The 18,220-nt window shown below is 40.9% G+C and overlaps 1 protein-coding gene across 2 annotated transcripts; it reads right to left on the bottom strand.

The window, feature by feature from the left end:
- Window positions 1–779: 779 nt before the first annotated feature.
- On the bottom strand, window positions 780–12,678 carry fam110b (family with sequence similarity 110 member B). Of its 2 annotated transcripts, XM_034612731.1 has the most exons (5): window positions 12,552–12,678; window positions 7,620–8,245; window positions 5,264–5,676; window positions 2,603–3,528; window positions 780–2,566 (listed from the first exon to the last, which is right to left on the bottom strand). In XM_034612731.1, the coding sequence occupies exons 2-4, from the start codon at window positions 7,740–7,742 to the stop codon at window positions 2,622–2,624; spliced, it is 1,443 nt and encodes a 480-aa protein (XP_034468622.1). In that variant the 5' UTR covers window positions 7,743–8,245; window positions 12,552–12,678; the 3' UTR covers window positions 780–2,566; window positions 2,603–2,621. The 2 variants fall into 2 exon arrangements, with proteins under 2 accessions (XP_034468622.1, XP_034468621.1); XM_034612730.1 differs by having other exon boundaries at window positions 780–3,528.
- Window positions 12,679–18,220: the final 5,542 nt, after the last annotated feature.

Here is an 18,220-nt window from a genome sequence, read left to right as displayed (position 1 = left end):
GACAGTGGCATGTACTTTATAATATGAGTACAGATTTCAGGCCCCACCTGTAGTTTGGTTGATTTAGTTTTCACCCAGTGACTTATTACTGACATATTATAATTGAACTAGGAGAAGTAAACATGAAGCCATATGAACAGACCAGTGAGCCATTGATTGGACAGTTTGGCTGATCTCCTCCTGCATTATCATCAGAGCAGGATGGACCCACAAATGAGAAAAACATCTGGATTACAGAAACCTGATTTGGGTATTCAATTTGCATTGACCTTGACTGAGGGAGACTGCAACTGGACTGCGTTGTTCAGATAACATGAATCAGGGAAATTGTCACATGATCAGGGTCAAACCTTTCTGGGTTTTGAGAGCCTGGTAGCCATACACATTTAAGAGCAGTTCATCTTTAAATGAACTGCTCTTATTTTCATCACATGTCTACTATGTCAGACTGACCAGAAGCTAAGTGGACCAAACAAGTTAAATCACTAAATCACTTGTAAACAATATTTTGTACATTTAACCAAATTGTGAATGAATTCTAAATATATTGTCAGTGTAGTACAGCCACTGAATAACCATATATCATCATAGGACACTAAAACTCTCCAGTGCAATGTTGTATTGCTTAAAATTAACAGGTTGATAAGAACATTGTTAATAAAATTGGCCTGTTAGCACAAATACCTTAATGCTGTATGGATAAGTATGTTTGAGATATTAGATTTGATATCATGTGTCTATCTGTCTTAACCTCTCACTGCCAATGTCCTCTTTTTTTCTTTGTCACTCAATCTTCACACACTTTAAAGCCTTAAATGAGTAATTTTGATATTGATATTACCACAAGTTAAAACTTGTTGAAAGCTAGCTTGCCACCACTCATGTTTCATGTTTCTCAGAACCTTGCAATGTCATAGTTAACTTGATTCATTACCAATGTAGTGAGACTTTGGGACTCACTAAATAAGTAGTGACTTGATCAATTATTCATTTAACGGTCACCTATAACAAGTATCTAGTAGCTTCACAAAGCTGTCTTTCCAAAGTGCTTTCTAGTTTTTGACAGATAGAGTTCCATATCTGTTTTTCTAAGAGTGCAGGACCTTTTCCAAGTTTGTTTAATTAGAGATTTGAACACTATGACTGGCATTTTCCAAAGTGGACTTTTTGACTTGTCATTGCAAGAAAAGCACAAGTGGAACTAATACCTGTTGCTCAGTCCAACAACTGGACAACTGCCTTGAAATTCAGAAGGGGACAAATCGCACTATACTTTAGCTCTATTACTCTAGTATGATGTACTGATGATGCTTCTAACACACAACAGACGCAAAAAAAAACAAAAGGAAACCAAACATCTCACGATTAAAAAGTGGAGCCATACAAGTAGAAGACGATGAAGATGTCAAGCGAGTTTGTGGTGTCCATGTGCTGTATACAAAATCACCTGAACTCCACAGCAGAATGAATGTGTTACTTACTGCCTCTGCCTCCAGCACTACCCCTCACCTGAATCCCGCAGAGGAGTTTTTGCTGTTGTTAACGGGTCTGAGGAGAGAACTCCCGCTGCGTTGATCATGTGTGAAAGGCTAATTGCGGGGATAGTCCGGACACAAATTTGTCTGAAGACAGCTTTGAACAAGTTAACAAACAATTTTAAAAACATGTTTTCACTTGGTCATTATGAATCATTAGCTGGATTAGTACACTGACAGGAAAAATTTAAATTTCATCCATTTAAAACTGAATCAACAAAACACTAGAAAAAATTCCCAAAAAGTGAGGGGTCTGAATTCTTCCTGAAGCCACTATATTTAGATGATGTCTCTATTTACAATCCCACTTCAAATGCATTGAATGGTCACCCATTTCTCCAACTGGGGAAACAGCCGTGAATGTGCAAAGAATCAGGGCTATCAACTCACAGAACGCATCAGAGATATGGGCAATGATTGTATTTTGAAACAAATTTAGAAACCAGCCTGCAACTAAAATTAAATAGTCTGTATTTATATTGCGCTTTTCTATTTTTGATGACCACTCAAAGCGCTTTACAGTACAGTTTTTGTCATTTACCCATTCACACACACATTCATACAGGGCATCTGTTGCAACACTTTCTCTATGAAAAGGGGCAATTTTGGGGTTCAGTATCTTGCCCAAGGACACTTTGGCATGCGGAATGGGGAAGGCTGGGATCGAAGTGCCAACCCTCTGTTAGAGAATGACCGCTCTACACCCCTCTACCCCTGTCTGACAAGCCAAAATGTACTCTGTGAGAAAGGCCTGTAATCCGTTATAGTGAAGATGTGGTTTTATGGGTCCTTGGACTTATGTGTCTGTCAGTTTAAACTGTGTCCATAGGGAAACTGTTTACTTACTTATATGTCCTTTGTTTATTTGTTTCTCCAGATGTATGATTATGTTCCTATCCATCCATTCATATTTCCCTACATTTCCTTGGTGTTAATCTAGACCTTGGATGACAAGAGTCCGTTTCTTAATCTATTCATTAATTTCCTCACCTAGTTTGGATAGACCTGGCAGACTTTCTATTTGATCCATTCAATAATCCATCTATCCATTCTGAAACACAAGGCAGTTTTTCTGTAGTGCTTGTCCTAAACATGTGACACCTTTTGTGTCTCTCTTGCCTGTTTGATACTGTAAAGCCACTTAATGACTCTTGCATTTCGTTCCACAGCTGAGATTCCATATGGAACACGCTCCCCAGCCTCCTCCTCCTCGTCCTCACCCTCTTCCCCGTCTGACAACCCATCATTGGAGGATTGCCGTGAGCGGTCGCATTCGGAGGAGATCATAGAAGCTGATCGGAAGTTCAGGCTGACAATGTCTGAGTTGGCTCGTGCAAAATTCTCTGGACCAACTGCCTCAAGCTCCTCTGGGTCGAGGCCACAGTAGTTAAAAAAGCGTTCCACGTCAGCTCCAGCCCGGGCATACCGGTCTGACAGGTCTGATTTAGATCTGTGTAGTGAGGAGCGACAAGCTACAGATGAGCCAAGCTCTACCTCCAGGTGGGGATTGATTGAAGTATTGGAAGGGTCTCCAAAATCACAAGGTAGCGATTGAGGGGCGGTGTTGTCACAGGGTGTGGCAGATGGATTTGGTTGAGGGGGACGCATTGACAAGGAAAGTATGGGAGGAGGAAGGGATGCAGGGTTAGGTTTTGGAGGGAGGGGAGGAGCTGAGGAGCTGCTGGATCGGGCAGTGCGGAGTGGCTTGCCATTGCACAGTCGCAAGAGGTCAGAGGAGGAGTGGGAGGTGAGCAGAGGCGGTAGTGGAGAACGAGAGCGATCAATGACTCCCTTGCCTCCTCTTTCGTCCAGGACTCGTCTGCTGAGGTTGAGGTTTCCTCCTTGTTGTGGACTATGACGTCCCCCGCTGTTGATCGGGGGGACCTTCAGGGAATGGGAGAAGGAGCGGAGAGAGTGTGAGGTGCTTGGACTGGGACCTGAGTCTGGAGGTCGCTCATTAAGTGTCATTGTAGATCGGTATGTTAATGGGATCCTAGGAATAGAAAAAAGAAAAATAAATAAATGTAATAATGAGGAGGTCATATGACTTTTAGCTTGGACATGTCCTTCACATATAAAAAAAAAATGCACAGGGTTACCTCAGAACCACTAATACTGCCACCGTTACCATATCTTACTATGTAAAGTTACTTGAGATAATGTATGTTGTGATTTGGTGCACGGCAAATAAAATTGAATTGAATCCCCACATCTCTTTTAGATCACTGCTCCAGAATCCATCCAGACTTCCCCACACAACAATACATCAATGATTGACCGGATTTCTTAGAGCCAAGATAAATATTGTTTCATCGGGCCTCATTCGTCAATATATTCTTAAGAATTTTCTTAAATATATCCTTAATAAGTGTTCTAAGAAGACTATGATTTATTCGTATTTCTGTTCTTATTTTGATGAATGCCATGTGTTTGTAAGCTGGTGGCATTTACCACCAATGCCCATAAAAGGGCACTAGACTGCAGTGCTGTGTGCACACAGAAATCACAGAAATTGAAAAGAACATTTGAGAAGTCAGGAATGATTGAACGAAAATCAGTTTTTCCATTTTGCAGTGTCAGCAGTGAATATAAAATACCACAAAAAAAAACGATACATGGGATACACTTACACGTTCAGTGAAAGCTGTATCAGGAGAAAGTTGCATAATTGAACTAAAAAAATTTGACGTCAAATAAATATTGCCAAACACAGAGGAGAGAGGGTGAAGGAAAAAGAAAAGAAAGGTGCAGCACATCATTGGAAACAGAGCACTGAACCCTCAACTGAGCGTCTGTGGTTACTCGACCTGAGCCTGATGGGACCTAGTGAGAACGGACATGCTGGGCCAGGTTCAGACTAAATGTTTTGAATAATATTCAGGTTTAGGTCTGAACCCACTGAACCCAGCGACCTGGGTGCGTCCACAGACCTGGGTGGGGTGCGCACCGTGTGGTGCAGTTACATCTCCTGAGCCATCTCTCGTTTCAGAACAGAAATAAACTCTACAGAATTAACAGGCTACAGTGTGTGGACAGAACATTTAAACTAAAAGCTGTAGCAGTAAAACTATGTGATACATTTTATATGTAAACACTAGTGTGTAAAACCTAAAGATATTTTCCTCTTTAACATGTTAATGGGTTAAAATATATATATATATATATATATATATATATATATATATATATTTTGCAGACCGTATGTGTGTTCTCCTCTTCAAAAGGATAAAATGTTATGGTAATATAAATCTTATTATACAACTGTATGATAAAAAGTAAAAAACACAATAACTGATTATTTTACACAAGCATTTCAGTTGTCAAGTGTGCTCTTGAGTCTGCGTGGATTCTGTACTTACCTAAGAACAAATCTGAGAAAAGAAAACATTGCTGAATGTCAGAATCTTCGTAAAACTGCGTGAGTGGGTCTTAAGAAGACATTTCTTCTGAAGAACGGTTGGTGAATGAGGCCCAATATCTGTATCAACCCAGAAATGGCTCTCAAATAAAATTAGAACCGTCTGTTTTACTGACACGTGAAAGCAGCGACTGGGCTTCACATGTATCTACTGCTAGCTGTCTTAGCTTAGTGAGGCTTCAGCAGATATGGCAGAGGCAGTGAGAGGGTAACAGATAAGCTAATTTTGTCCCAAACATTTTCCCTACAAAACTGTTACAATGATCTGAATCTAGTAATTTACACAATACATAGGAATTGCAGTGTTTACCCTGATGGCATCCAACTCTTGGCCATTTCCATCGATGACCTCATCAGTACAGCACTCTTAGCTCCACCTCCTAGTCCTTCAGGTCCAGCGCCTGAAGAGGACGATGAATTTAGGAGATTTTTGAGTATCTCCAGGTTTAAATTCTCCCGTTTGCTGCCGCCACTGCTTGTTGCACATGTGTCTGACTTCGCATTGTTATTCGATGCTTTGAAAGGTATCCCGCCTCCATTTCCTCCTCCACCAATCCCAGAGCCTCTCTTGGACAGCAGTGGGTGACAGACAGTAGGCTTTGCCAGCACGGATGGTTTGATAGGCTCTTGCTTGGCATTGATAACTTCCTGGCTCTTGACGTACTTGGCTTTGTCAGCTTCTAGTCTCTCAACAGCACTTAGGCGCTTTGGGTTAGGTTCCACCTGAGACACAGATTTAGCATAATGTATGTTAATGATTACAACACTTATCCATCTTTTAAACACACATATTATATCCCTTCATCCATACATATCCAGAGCAAAACCTACATGCATCAGGGCAGAGCCATACAACAGCACTAACCAATGAGCCATCATGCTAACAGAACCAGAACACTGCTTTACTACTGGAGCTACTCTCATTTATTTCTCGATGGCTCTCATCAGCAAATACCGGTCCAATCTGTTGGATCAGTGTAAGTACTGCTACTGATCTGAGGTTAAATTATCAGGTAACAGTAATAATATAACTGCTCCACATTAAACTCCAAATTGTATATGTTAGTTGATTGGCAGTAGAGGACACAGCTAAAGACAGGATACCATCATTTGTTGGTTATAGTCAGTACAAGAGAAGTGGAAATGCAATCACAAAAGGGCTAAAGCGGACCAGGTCCATGGTAAACTTTAACAGAGCAGGACAGAATTAACTCTGACTTCAATAAATTCTCTGTTTAACACTTTGTCTTACTGCTCAAAAAAATTAAGAGAACACTTAAATCACACATCAGATCGTGATGAACTAATTATTAAAGTTGAAAATCTTTACTGATGTACATTGTATAATTTGTTGAGGACAAAATGACGTAACAACAGTCAGTGGCAACCCAAATCACCAACCCATTGAGGGCTGTTTTTAAAACCACACCCATAATCAAAGCAAAAAACTGTAATCACAGGCTGATCAAACTTGCGTGGATTTCATCACAGTGAAATCATCAGTGAGCTCCTGGACAGTCTGTGGCAGGACTTGGCGGCGTCGGATACACTTACACATAACGTCCCATAGTTGCTCAATTGGATTTAGGTCAGGGGAACGTGAGGGCCAGTCAATGTCGATCTGAGGATTTCATCCCGGTACCTAACAGCAGTCAGGGTACCGTTGGCTATGACATGGAGGTCTGTGCGACCCTCCAAGGATATGCCTCTCCAGACCATCACTGACCCACTGACAAACCGGTCATGCTGGATGATGTCACAGGCAGCATAACGTTCACCACGGTGTCTCCAGATACTTTCACGCTTGTCATATGTTCTCAGTGTGAACCTGCTGTCATTTGTTAAGACGGACCTGCCAATTCTGCTGTTCTCTGGCAAATGCTAAATCGAGCTGCTGGGTGCTGTGAGCACAGGTCTCACTAGAGGACGTCAGGCCTCGTGCCACCCTCATGGAGTCTGTTTCTGACAGTTTGGTCACAAACATGCACACCAGTAAACTGCTGGAGGTCATTTTGTCAGGCTCTGGCAGTGCTCCTCCTGTTCCTCCTACCACAAAGGAGCAGATACTCGTCCTGCTGCTGGGTTGATGCCTGTCTACGGCCCTGTCCAGCTCTCCTTGTGTTACTGCCGGCCTCCTGGGATCTCCTCCATGCTCTTGAGACTGTGCTGGGAGATACAGCAAACCTTCTTCTGACCGCACATATGGTAAATGTGCTATCATGGAGGAGCTGGACTACCTGTGCAACCTGATTGGGCTGCAGGTACCACCTCATGCTATCAGCAGTGACAAGGACACTAGCAGAACACAAAACCAGTGAAGAATCAGTCAGGAAGGATGAGGAGAGAGCAGCTGTCTGTAGCCACCACATGTAAATCCATTTCCTTCTTTGGGGTTGTCTTGCTTTTGCCTCTCCATTTCACCTGTTGACACTTTCATTTGCACCAAAGCAGGTGGAACAGAATCACAATCACTTTGGCTACCTGAATGGACAGATTGATATAACTGAAGTTTAACTGACTTGGTGTTATACTGTGACGATTAAGTGTTTCCTTAATTTTTTTGAGCAGTGTATTTTGCATTGCCCAATGTGATACAATTCATAAAATATTTTGTTATAACTAACACACACACACACACAGCAGATTCCAGAGTAATGTAACAGTACCTGTTTTCTGAAGTAGTCAGGGCCCTTGTTGAGTATGCGGAGGGGTACAGCAGAATTGAAGGCCGTCGCAGGGCCAGCAGCCTTGCTATCTGGCAGGTCTTGTGGCAGTGCCTCTGTCGGCATGGCAACGAGGCGACTGGGGTGGCCGGCCGTGGTGGCTGGAGGTGTGGGGGGTTCGACGGAGGGCAGGGAAGCCGCAGGACCCCCAAAACATGAAGACTCAAGGTGGAGAAGAGAAAGTTTAGAATGAGATGAAGCTCCTGACCCTCCTCATTGCCTGAGCCAGACTTACTGGTACTCCAGTCAAATATTCTACTGCATTGCATGTGAAGGACAGTCTCTTTCTGTTAGCAGCTCTTCACTGGTCTTTGATGAGAGGTCTCTATTAGTCTGTGGTTCTTAGGTTTGGAGCTATTCATCAAGCAAGATGGACAGAAAGATGGATGAAAAGAGAGAGGGAGAGCAGTGACACAATGGAAAGGAGGTAAGAGAGTACTGAGAAGTGAGGACAGTGGTGTGGATGAGTGCTTCCACAGGGCCCTAGGAAAAGCAGAGGACGGCAGGAAATGAAAGCCTCACTGCCTCTTCTCGGCCCCGTCAACTCTCTTTTCAGCTCGCCACACAATCTGAAATCAGGAAAGAAAAAAAAAAAAGAGAGAAAGATAAAGCCAATGGGGTTCAATTCAGATTGTGACATCATGCACCAAGCAACCGTAGCAGGGATAGCAATATCACACAAATATCACAAATACAAATACACTTGAATGCCACAGTACATATGCACACTCATACACACAGGCGGTGTAACGTATCAGTATGTGGAAAAAAATAACTGATGCCTTATGGTTATTAATTTAAACTAGAATTATCACACTGTGGCTATACCAGACAACCAGTGCAGTTTTTGTGAACATATTTCTACATACTTGTTTTTCATATAAAAGTTCACCATAACCTTACTTTTGACAACTGAAACACAGTAACATGAGGTCATTGTGACCTTGACCTTTGACCTCCAGGCACCAAAAATATAATCAGTTCATCTTTGAGTTCAAGTGAAGTTTTGCACCAAATTTGAAGACATTCCCTCAAACATATACATACTTGTGAGGTCACCGTGACCTTGACCTTTTACCTTGGGCTACTAAAATGAAATCCAAGCTCAAGTTTATGTTTGTACCAAATGTGAAAGATTCCCTAAAGTCGTTTGAGATATTAATTTGAAGAGATCCGGTTTAAGAAAAACATAGACATACTTTGTGAGGTCATCGTGAGATTTACCTTTGACCTTTGCCTACCAAAATCAAGTGAGTTAATCCTTGAGCCTAAGTGAATGTTTGTGCCAAATGTGAAAGGATTCCTTGATGGCGTTCCAGATATATCACCTTCACAAGGCGAAAAATGTGCTTTGTGAGGATATAGTGACCTTTACCTTTGACATTTGATCACCAAATTCTAATCAGTTCATCACTGAGTCCAAGAGAATATTTGTACCAGCGAATGGGCCTCATTCATCAAATAAAATATGTTTTTTCTGAAATTTGTTATTGAGAAAGTTTAGAAGAAAATTCAGATTCATGATGTGTTCTTAAACTGCTGAATTGTTCGTACCTGTGTTCTTAGGGTTCATGAATGCGATTGTATTCTCAAATCAAAAGTATGTGCTAGTTATAGGTAGGTAAATGCCTATTTAACAGGTCCGTGTGCACATAGAAATTGAAAATAAAATGATACATGGGATGCATTAGACATTCAGTAAAAGTTACACAGTTGACAGACTGGTTTGATCTAAAATCTGAAGTCAAGAGAAATAAAGCCATTTTCAGACATGACCCCCGGAGGATCTACGGAAAATTAGGTCCAGACTTTATCCATAGGTTGCCTTTCATACATGAACTGGGAGATTATCTGCTCAGATGAGTTGGCGAGGTGGTGCAGCAGGCAGAGGAAGGTGTTTAAATTGTTTATGTTTATAGCACATTGACCCTGGGGACACACCAGGGAGCCCTGCACAGCTCCACTCCCCCAGGCAGAGCGCACAGCACAGGGCCCCGGACCCAAGGACCCCTGACAGCTCCACTGCACAGGCCAGAGTGCACACAGCCCGGCCACAGCGCCGCCAAGCCTGGGGCAGACACCAAGGGAGCCATGCACAGCTCCACTAAGTCGGTTAATAGTGTTCATTTTGGGTCTTTTCATACATGATGGACCGTAAAAAAGTTTAGTTTTACAGTTTGACCGAATCTGTCGGTAATTTACTGCTCCTCTCTGTGTCTCTGTCATTCGCGCTGCGCACTGCCAAACAAATCGAGCAAAACTGAGCGCGCCCTGCCATCTCCTCCGGCTCTCCATACATTGCCTAAGTTTATTTAATTCTGGTGTTTTTATCCAGTCTGAGTTTACACCTGTCTGATGACACTGTTTGTCTGTGTGCATGTGTCTGGCTGTCTGCGTGTAAGCGAGGGAGAGACAGATAGGAAGATATGTAGGAAAAACCCTGACAGTACTCATATTTATTATATATTAATATATTTTGACACTGAGAGAAGTCGAGAGACTTGACCTGGACTGTTATCAACAGCACTGTGAGAGATTATCACCTTGAATATTACAGATGAGGTAGAAAGACATTCTATATATTTGTACAATATGTTTATTTCTTTCAGTACATCAGTTCTTGCTGAGGTAACCTATGATCATCACAGTGTGATGCTTCCACCTGCTTAACACAGAATAAACTGTAAGCACCAGTCTTGGCTGCTTGACTTTACACAGCTGATATCACATGTTCCAAAAGGCCAGAAAAGTATTTACAGACTACACCCTTTGTATTGACTTTTTTGTTTTCATCATTTAAAAAAATATATATTGTTTTTCATCACATCACCACATGCATCTCCATGTCACTAAACCTAGGATGGCAGACATCTTTTTACAGTATACATAAATGTATCACCCAGTGATACATCATAACAATCATATTGACATACATATTTATACATATTTACATGTGTACAAAACAAACTGAAAAACAACATATACAGAATGTTTTTTAATTAAAAACTAAATTATGTGAGACAGAAAACAAAGGAGAAAAAAATGACTGTAGAATGCTTTACTTTAGGTAAGGTAGTGCTCCCCTAAGTGACTGTCATGGAGCATCACATTCCACAAATTTGTATTCACTCACCATTTAGACCATCTCTTTTCAAACAGGTTTAAGTTCCCCCTCATTTTGTGAGTTAGACATTCCATTGGATATATTTGCTGAACCGTGTCTCGCCATTTCTCTGTTTGGGGACACTTTCTGGAGCCAATTTCTTCTTATCTGTGCTTATATGTGCAGTATCCTTAACAAGTATTTATCATGTTTGTTTTGTACTTGTCTTCCATTTTGCCAAGCACCACAAGATTTGTGTTCAGCTGGATAACCCCTTTTAGAATAATATTGATTTCCTCCCTGATTTTATTCCAGAATAATTGCACTGATGGGCGAGACCAAAAAACATGACTAAAATTAGCATAGGATTCGCCACACTCCCTCCAGCCATTTGATGTTTTTTTTTAAATTATATTTCGGTTGCTGTGATGAGGTAACAAAGTAGCATGTGTATATGTTCAATGCATATTCTCTACAGTAAGGAGATACTGTAGTTGTATGAACATTACAATTCATTTCCTTCCAACTTCCCTCAGATATGTATATATTAAGTTCTTCTTCCCATTTTAGTTTTGCCCTTTTGTACATGACTGCTTTCTAAGATAGCATAAACTGATGAGATCATGTGATACTTCAACATTGTTGCAGATCTTTATTAAAAATTGCACAAGTAGGTGTAAATCACCGTTGGTCTTCATTCCTATTTTGTATTGCGAATCTAACTTCTCATTTGTAGGTAGCAGAAGAAGAAGTGTGAATGTGATAGGTTGCATTTTTTGCCTTATAAGGTCAGTCCCTTTCTTGCCCAAGTATTAAAAGCTGTATCTTGTTTATTTGGTCCAAATTCAGGGTCTTCCTTTATCTCTCTCAGGTCATCCGTCATTTCACAGCATCTCTTAATTCTATTCCACACCCCCGGTGTATTATTGTATTGTCAGTTATTTGTGTCATTCGATGACTGTCTTTACAAAAGGGTAATGTTGTTACTGAGACACATGTTCTTCTCTATCAGCCTCCACCTAGCTTCACAACTGTCATTTAACCAAGTGCGTATTGATTGCATGTGGGCAGTGTAATAATATTGCTTTTCTTTCGCCATTATAGGTGTAACTTATTTTAACTTAATTTGAACTCATCATCATTCCATAACAATGCACTCATCAATTTATCCTGATTTTAAAAACCCCGTGCACTCAAAAAACAACGTCTTACTTTCCGCTCACCTACGCAGGAGGGTACTTGACAACGTGCAAGATATTATTTAGTAACGACACCAAGACATGATAAGACAAATAGAGGCAAATACCCAAAACACATTCAAAACGAGCTGTAACCTCAGGAATGAAAGCAACAACGCACACGGGACCCGGAGCAATGCGTGTATGCGCGCTGGTGGTGGTGCAATGCAATGCCAAACCCCCACCGCACAAGCAGCACAGCCATGGGTGTCCCACAGCCAGGAATATGGTGTTCCTGAGCCGGAGCCAGCGCTGTGCCGCCTCACCGGCAGCGCTGCTTACATAACCGAGGAGCCCGCAGCCCCTGCCAGCATCACTAATCAGCTCCACGGACAAAACGCTGCGGTGAATCAAAAGGCTGCTGCCCGTCTCACACTAACCCGAACAATAGCCATATTTTCGACATGACAGAAAAAATGGAGAAAAAAAACACAGGTCCGACATAACGTTACCAGCGTCATTCCGGGGCCAGTCGTTCAGAGTTCAACGGGCGGCCAATGTGGCATCACAGCTGAGCCAGTTCGGCGACCTTACCTGAATATGCTGCTCCTGAAAACAAAGGATGCTGCTGCGGTTTTTCTCCGTTGGATCGGTGCGTCTGCTCGGCCTGTCAGCATCCTGTTCCCAGCCAGCGGCACCACTGTCACGCCGCATGGCAACAAGGCTGCATTTCCGGTCACTACTTTCACAGTAACGGTCAAATGTTTGCCACGATTTACTGTAAACGGAGCTTATGTTAAGAGGTGTTTGTAAAAAAAATGGTTACGTCTAAGTTAAGTTAAGTTGTAGCATATTATAAAAAGAACGCCTGATATTGTTCGTTTGTAAAACAAAACGGGAATATCAGCTTGTTTTAATTAAATATGCCCAACAACCTGAAACAGTGTCCCTAGTTGTTTGTAGTTTAAATATAAGAAACTATAAAACTATTGTACTGTGTACTCTTTTTCAATTCAATAGTGATGTCTCAAAATGAATGTTAAGGCTTAAAAATGAATCCTAATGTGTAAAATAGAAGATTCATCGATCGAGACAATGTTTTAATAAAAAAAACATAGAGGCGTTTGTTATTTTACACACATAGCAGTCGCTTCGCAAGGGTAGTTTGCTCCCTCTTTGGCTTTTATTTTGGAACCATAAGTCTCTTTCCTGGTCAGTGTTGTCCTAACGCTCGCTGCCTTGCTGCAGCTCCCAGCAGCTCAGTCTCCTCACCAGCACACAGGCAGCGGAGCGGGTGTGCAGAGTGCGGCTGAATGTACCCCGGCTACATTTGACAGCAGCTCTGTTCATTTACACAGTCACACGCAGACTCTGTCTCTGGTCTCCTTCAGTATATCTCCGTTACTCGTTGTATTTTAAAGAAGTATTCGTCCGTCTGAATGTCAGCCAGCCAGTTCTCCCCTATGAATATGAATGGAGCGCTCCATTCGTTAAAGGGCCAGTGCGTGTCTGGGCTTTAGGTGCGTCGAGATGGACTGCGACTGATCGACAGGCGTCTACCTGCAGACATCCACTGCTAACACATTTCTACCCCCCCCCCCCCTGTGATTTGAGCTGAACCATGAATATTTGAGTATGTCTAGATTTAAATATCTCCATGCATCAGTTAAACTTTGTACATTGCAAAAGTTAGTAAATATGATATTTGGGTGTCTCGAAGGATTTTTTATCATAAAATTCCTCATGAACTAAGTTGAGATCACCTCCAATACAATATTATCAGTTACTCGTGATATTTTCAAATGATCTAAATGTAATTTAATTTGTTTCAATTTTTTTTCTTTCCAGTTTGTCATTGTATCTATAGATATTGATTAATATGAATTTCAAATCATTTTGGGTCATTATAAGAATCAGCCAATGACCATGAATATCTGCAGGATGGCGACCCCTGCTGAGCATGAAGTGACATGACGATGATGAAATAAGCTTCTTCTCCCCATTGTTTTGACCAATACCCAGTATCTTCAATTTCCAAAGATTTTCTTGCTGAAAAACAATATTAACATTTTTTCGCGAGATCTTCTGTAAACCGGTTGTTGTTAGAATTTTTTTTTTTCAATCATGCTGTATTAACAGCAACATTAACAATTATCAAGACAAACATAACAAAACATGAAACATAAATAATGCCAGGGAATCATGACGAGCAGAAATAACCACTGAAAATATTATAGAGGGAACATAAATTCAGTGTCTTCAGAGCTTTTTTTGTTTTTGTATTTTAGTTTTGAATTGATATATTGTTTGACTTCATTTACAAAAACTAAAAAGAAAAGTTTATAATTTGAAAATTTACATTTGTGGATAGGTGATTTTGACAGTAGTAGGATCAATTAAATAATGCAATATTGATATGTTTTGGAGGCAGGGGTTTGTGGTAAACAAACCCCTGCCTCTTGCCAAAAAGCAGAAGAGTGTGGATAAGGGGTTGGAGCGGTCATCCTCTAACCAGAAGGCCGGTAGTTTGATCCCAGTCTTCCCCATCTGCATGCTAAAGTGTCCTTGGGCAATCTTATAGAAAGAAGTGCTGTTTGAACTGTATGAATGTGTGTGTGAAACCACTTTACAAGACCAAAATAAGAGTTATGGTAGTCATTCAGAGTATGGCATTATACTATACACTATAATTGAAAAGTTGAGTAACCAGAAAAATACCATGGACAAACCAGTTTTCCAAGAATAATGATTTGTGATTAAATCTATTATTATTACAGATATAATATTTGTGTTTGTAAAATAAAGACCAAAAAGGGAGCAAGGCCTGCAAGTTTTGAGTAATTAAACATTTACATAAAATGTAATAGGGAATAAAATTCAAGATTGATGTCAGATCTCAAATAGAAATAGTTTCATCAAATTTATTTTGAAAGTGTTGTTAAGGGGGATGAGGGGAGTAACAATATAAACTAGACTTGCGAGCAAGTACAATGCGGTGCTGAGACACTGCAGGGAAGTGAAGCGACCGCGCAGAGGCCCAAAAAGAGGCATTCGATCGGGACTCGACAGGGAGGATGTCAGAGCGTTCCCCCGCGTCCATCGGGGGGCGCCAGAGAATGCTCGCTGATTATGTCTCACGATTCAGCTAGTGTCTTGAGTCGGCTATGAAAAATTTAAGTTATTCCAATGAAGTTTGAACCAGAAGGACTACTTGCAGTTTCCAGTAGGTGGCGCGGTTGAGCCATTCTGCCTCAGCTGCCAAATATTGTTGTTGTCACATAGTGACTCTTATTGTACATGTCCATATTCAGGCAGATTGGAGCATGTCCAATGACGTTACAGCCACTTCCTGTTTGTGGCATTCCATCGAAATTAACGCCATCGTCATTCAAGTTTCATAATATGGCTTCACCAGCATCCCTCCACTTGGCCCACTGGTGCGTCTGTCCGCTTCACCCGGCCTCTTAACCATCATGGCCTTAATTGGTGATTGAGCCCAGCCCCATACACTCACACACTGCAGCTGCTAGGCAGGGGAAATGGTGGCACCTGAATGGACACTGGGGAGAGAGAGCAGACAGAAGAAGAAGAAGAAGAAGAAGAAGACACAACACATCACATAACAAGAACAAGTGGTGAGAGTGGACTGCCCTGTCTCCCTGGTATATGTTAAATCTAGGAGAGGTGCCTGCATGCAGTTTACATTTGTAAAGAAGGTTTTAACAGCTGTACATGGGAAACAGGTTATTGGGCTTTCACAAGTATCTTTTTGATCATTTTGGATCGATTTTGTTTCAGTGAGATGTTTTAAGAAACTCTTAGCTGATACCTCATTATACTGTGAGTCATACAAGTTCCTATAAAAATAGGAACAGTAATTAGCTATCTTAGCAGGATCATCAGTTATAACTAATTTATATTGAGTGTTTGATTTGAATTAGTTTCACCATGGGATTTTTCTAATTGGAAAAAATAGGCAGTGTTTTGCTCCCCTTCCTCCAACCATTCCCTCCTCGACCTCACAAATGCTCCCTCTGCTATCATTTTCTAAATTTCATTTAGTTCTTTTTACTGTAGATGTAGATCTTGTTTATCATTCTCTGATAGATTTTCAGGTGTCACATGTGTGAGAGCAGTTATTTCAGTAATTATCTCTTTCTTCTCTTTTTCAAGATTTAGATAGAAAGGATCACACTTCTCTCAAAAATTGAGCCTCTAAATGTTTGGATAGAGTTAGGCCTAAAGGAGACTTGGAGAGACACAGCTCTGTGGTCTGTTAGAGTTGTTATGATATTAACAGAATTATTATTCCTATTTAGACAGTTAGAAACTAACCAATAATCTATCTGTGACATAGAAGTGCAGGCTTTATTACTCCATGTAAAGGATTTAACATTTAGATTTTTTCCCCTCCATATATCGACCAAATTAAATGTTTTGCTTGGAGGCCACCCACTAAAAACAGTACGTTTGGATATTTCGATGACCAATATGAGAAACGGGATTCTAGGATTTCAAGCAAAAAGTAAATTTCAAGTTAATTGTTATAACCATACATATTGGCCAGAATGATATTACTGTAATTGATATTAAGAATTAAAAGTATATGACTTCCATTAGGGTTATTTCTGAGTGCAAGTCAGCTGTTTTGCAAATAAAAACAAAGCTTAACTTTTAACATTTTATCTTAAACCCCTGGTATTGAGAGAAACAACTGATAAAGAAAATGTGTTGTAATCGAAGTATACAATTTTCATCCCTTATGAAAACTTAGGTCTAGCATAACCAAGAACAATATAACAATAATTTTAAAAGCACATGCAATGATGTATTATAAATGAGTTTTAATGTAAATATTGTTCAAAAACGTTAATGATCGGTACACAGTAGATAAGTCACACAAGCAGAGGTATCCAAAGCACAAGGCAAAAACACAAAAAAGCAGGTCATAAAACTCACCTGAGGGGTAAAACGCTATGGATTAAGGCGAACTGGCAATGGGCAGAGGAAACACAGAGACCAAATACTCTTGGGAGGGATGATAATGAGACAGAATGTGATTATTCAAATTAAAACTGGAAGACAAATTAAACAGAAAACAATTATTATTAACTAGTAATAACACCATCACATCTATGAATAGCCCTCTTATTATTGTCATTAAAACAGTCTGACAGAGCTTAAATATGACAATTTCACAATTGTTCCTGTCTCTCTCTCCTCTCTCACCCCCCCTCTCTCTTCCCTCCCCTCTTTCCCACCCACTTCTCCTCTCTTCCCCATTTTCCTCTGCTCACCCCAAGCACTCAGAGCAGATGACCACCCAAGAGTATCCTTCTGCTAGAGGTTTCTTCCAATTAATGATGAGTTTTTTCTCTCCACAGTCGCCAAAGTGCCGCTCATTGCTGGAGCTGTTTGGCTTTCTTTATAATTTTGTAAGGTCTTATTCTTACTATGTAAAGTCCCTTGAGATAATCTCTGATTATGAATTGGTGCGATATTATATATAAATTGAATTGAACTTTTTATATAAACGCAAAAAAAGATTCCTATCCCATCAACAGTTGCGTCAGATGGTGGGGAACCAGGAGAACAAGAAACTGATGAGAAATGGGCGACAGGAATAAGACATACATGCACATGGCTGAGTATATGGGACTATTGGAAAGCTACGATACAAGCAGTCTCAGCGAAAGGGTTAATACTGTGAAAACATCAGACAGCAGAAACCCAGTAATGATGAAACCATCATCATTATCATGGAAGGAAAGGCCTTTGCCAGTCCTAATAGGACCTGGGAAAGGCTGGTCTGTTAGACAGCACAGGGTCACTAATCATGGCAGCAGAAGAACAGGCCCTATGAACAAGATCCAAAGAGGCTAGGGTCTACCACGGTAGACAAGACCCAAGGTGCAGGCTATGCAAAGATGCCCCTGAAACAGTCCAGCACATAGTAGCAGGGTTTAAAATGCTGGCTGGGACATCATACAATGAGAGGCATAACAATATGGTTGGGATAGTGTACAGGGACATCTGTGTGCATGTACCACAGATGTTGGTTGAGAACAACAGAGCTAAGATCCTGTGGGACTTCAGATTCCAGACTAACCAACAGCTGCTGGCTAACCAACTGGACATAGTGGTGGTGGACAAAGAACAGAAGAGGGCCGTAGTGAAAGATGTGGCCATCCCAGCAGACAGTTACATTAGGAAAAGGAGCATGAGAAGATTGAGAACTACCAAGGGCTGAAAGAACAACTAGA

The sequence above is a fragment of the Hippoglossus hippoglossus genome, chromosome 17, assembly GCF_009819705.1.
Source record: "Hippoglossus hippoglossus isolate fHipHip1 chromosome 17, fHipHip1.pri, whole genome shotgun sequence".
In the NCBI taxonomy this organism is placed as follows: Eukaryota; Metazoa; Chordata; class Actinopteri; order Pleuronectiformes; family Pleuronectidae; genus Hippoglossus; species Hippoglossus hippoglossus.
This window is presented reverse-complemented; position numbering and strand designations above follow the sequence as displayed.

What these genes read in the sequence shown, in the direction of transcription:
- fam110b (XM_034612730.1), bottom strand. Translation starts at nt 7,742, where the DNA reads ATGCCGACAGAGGCACTGCCACAAGACCTGCCAGATAGCAAGGCTGCT. An exon ending in CTGACTACTTCAGAAAACAG is followed by an intron (nt 5,677 to 7,619) that starts GTACTGTTACAT and finishes TCTGTGTCTCAG; the next exon opens with GTGGAACCTAACCCAAAGCG. An exon ending in AAGAGTTGGATGCCATCAGG is followed by an intron (nt 3,529 to 5,263) that starts GTAAACACTGCA and finishes TTCTATTCCTAG; the next exon opens with GATCCCATTAACATACCGAT.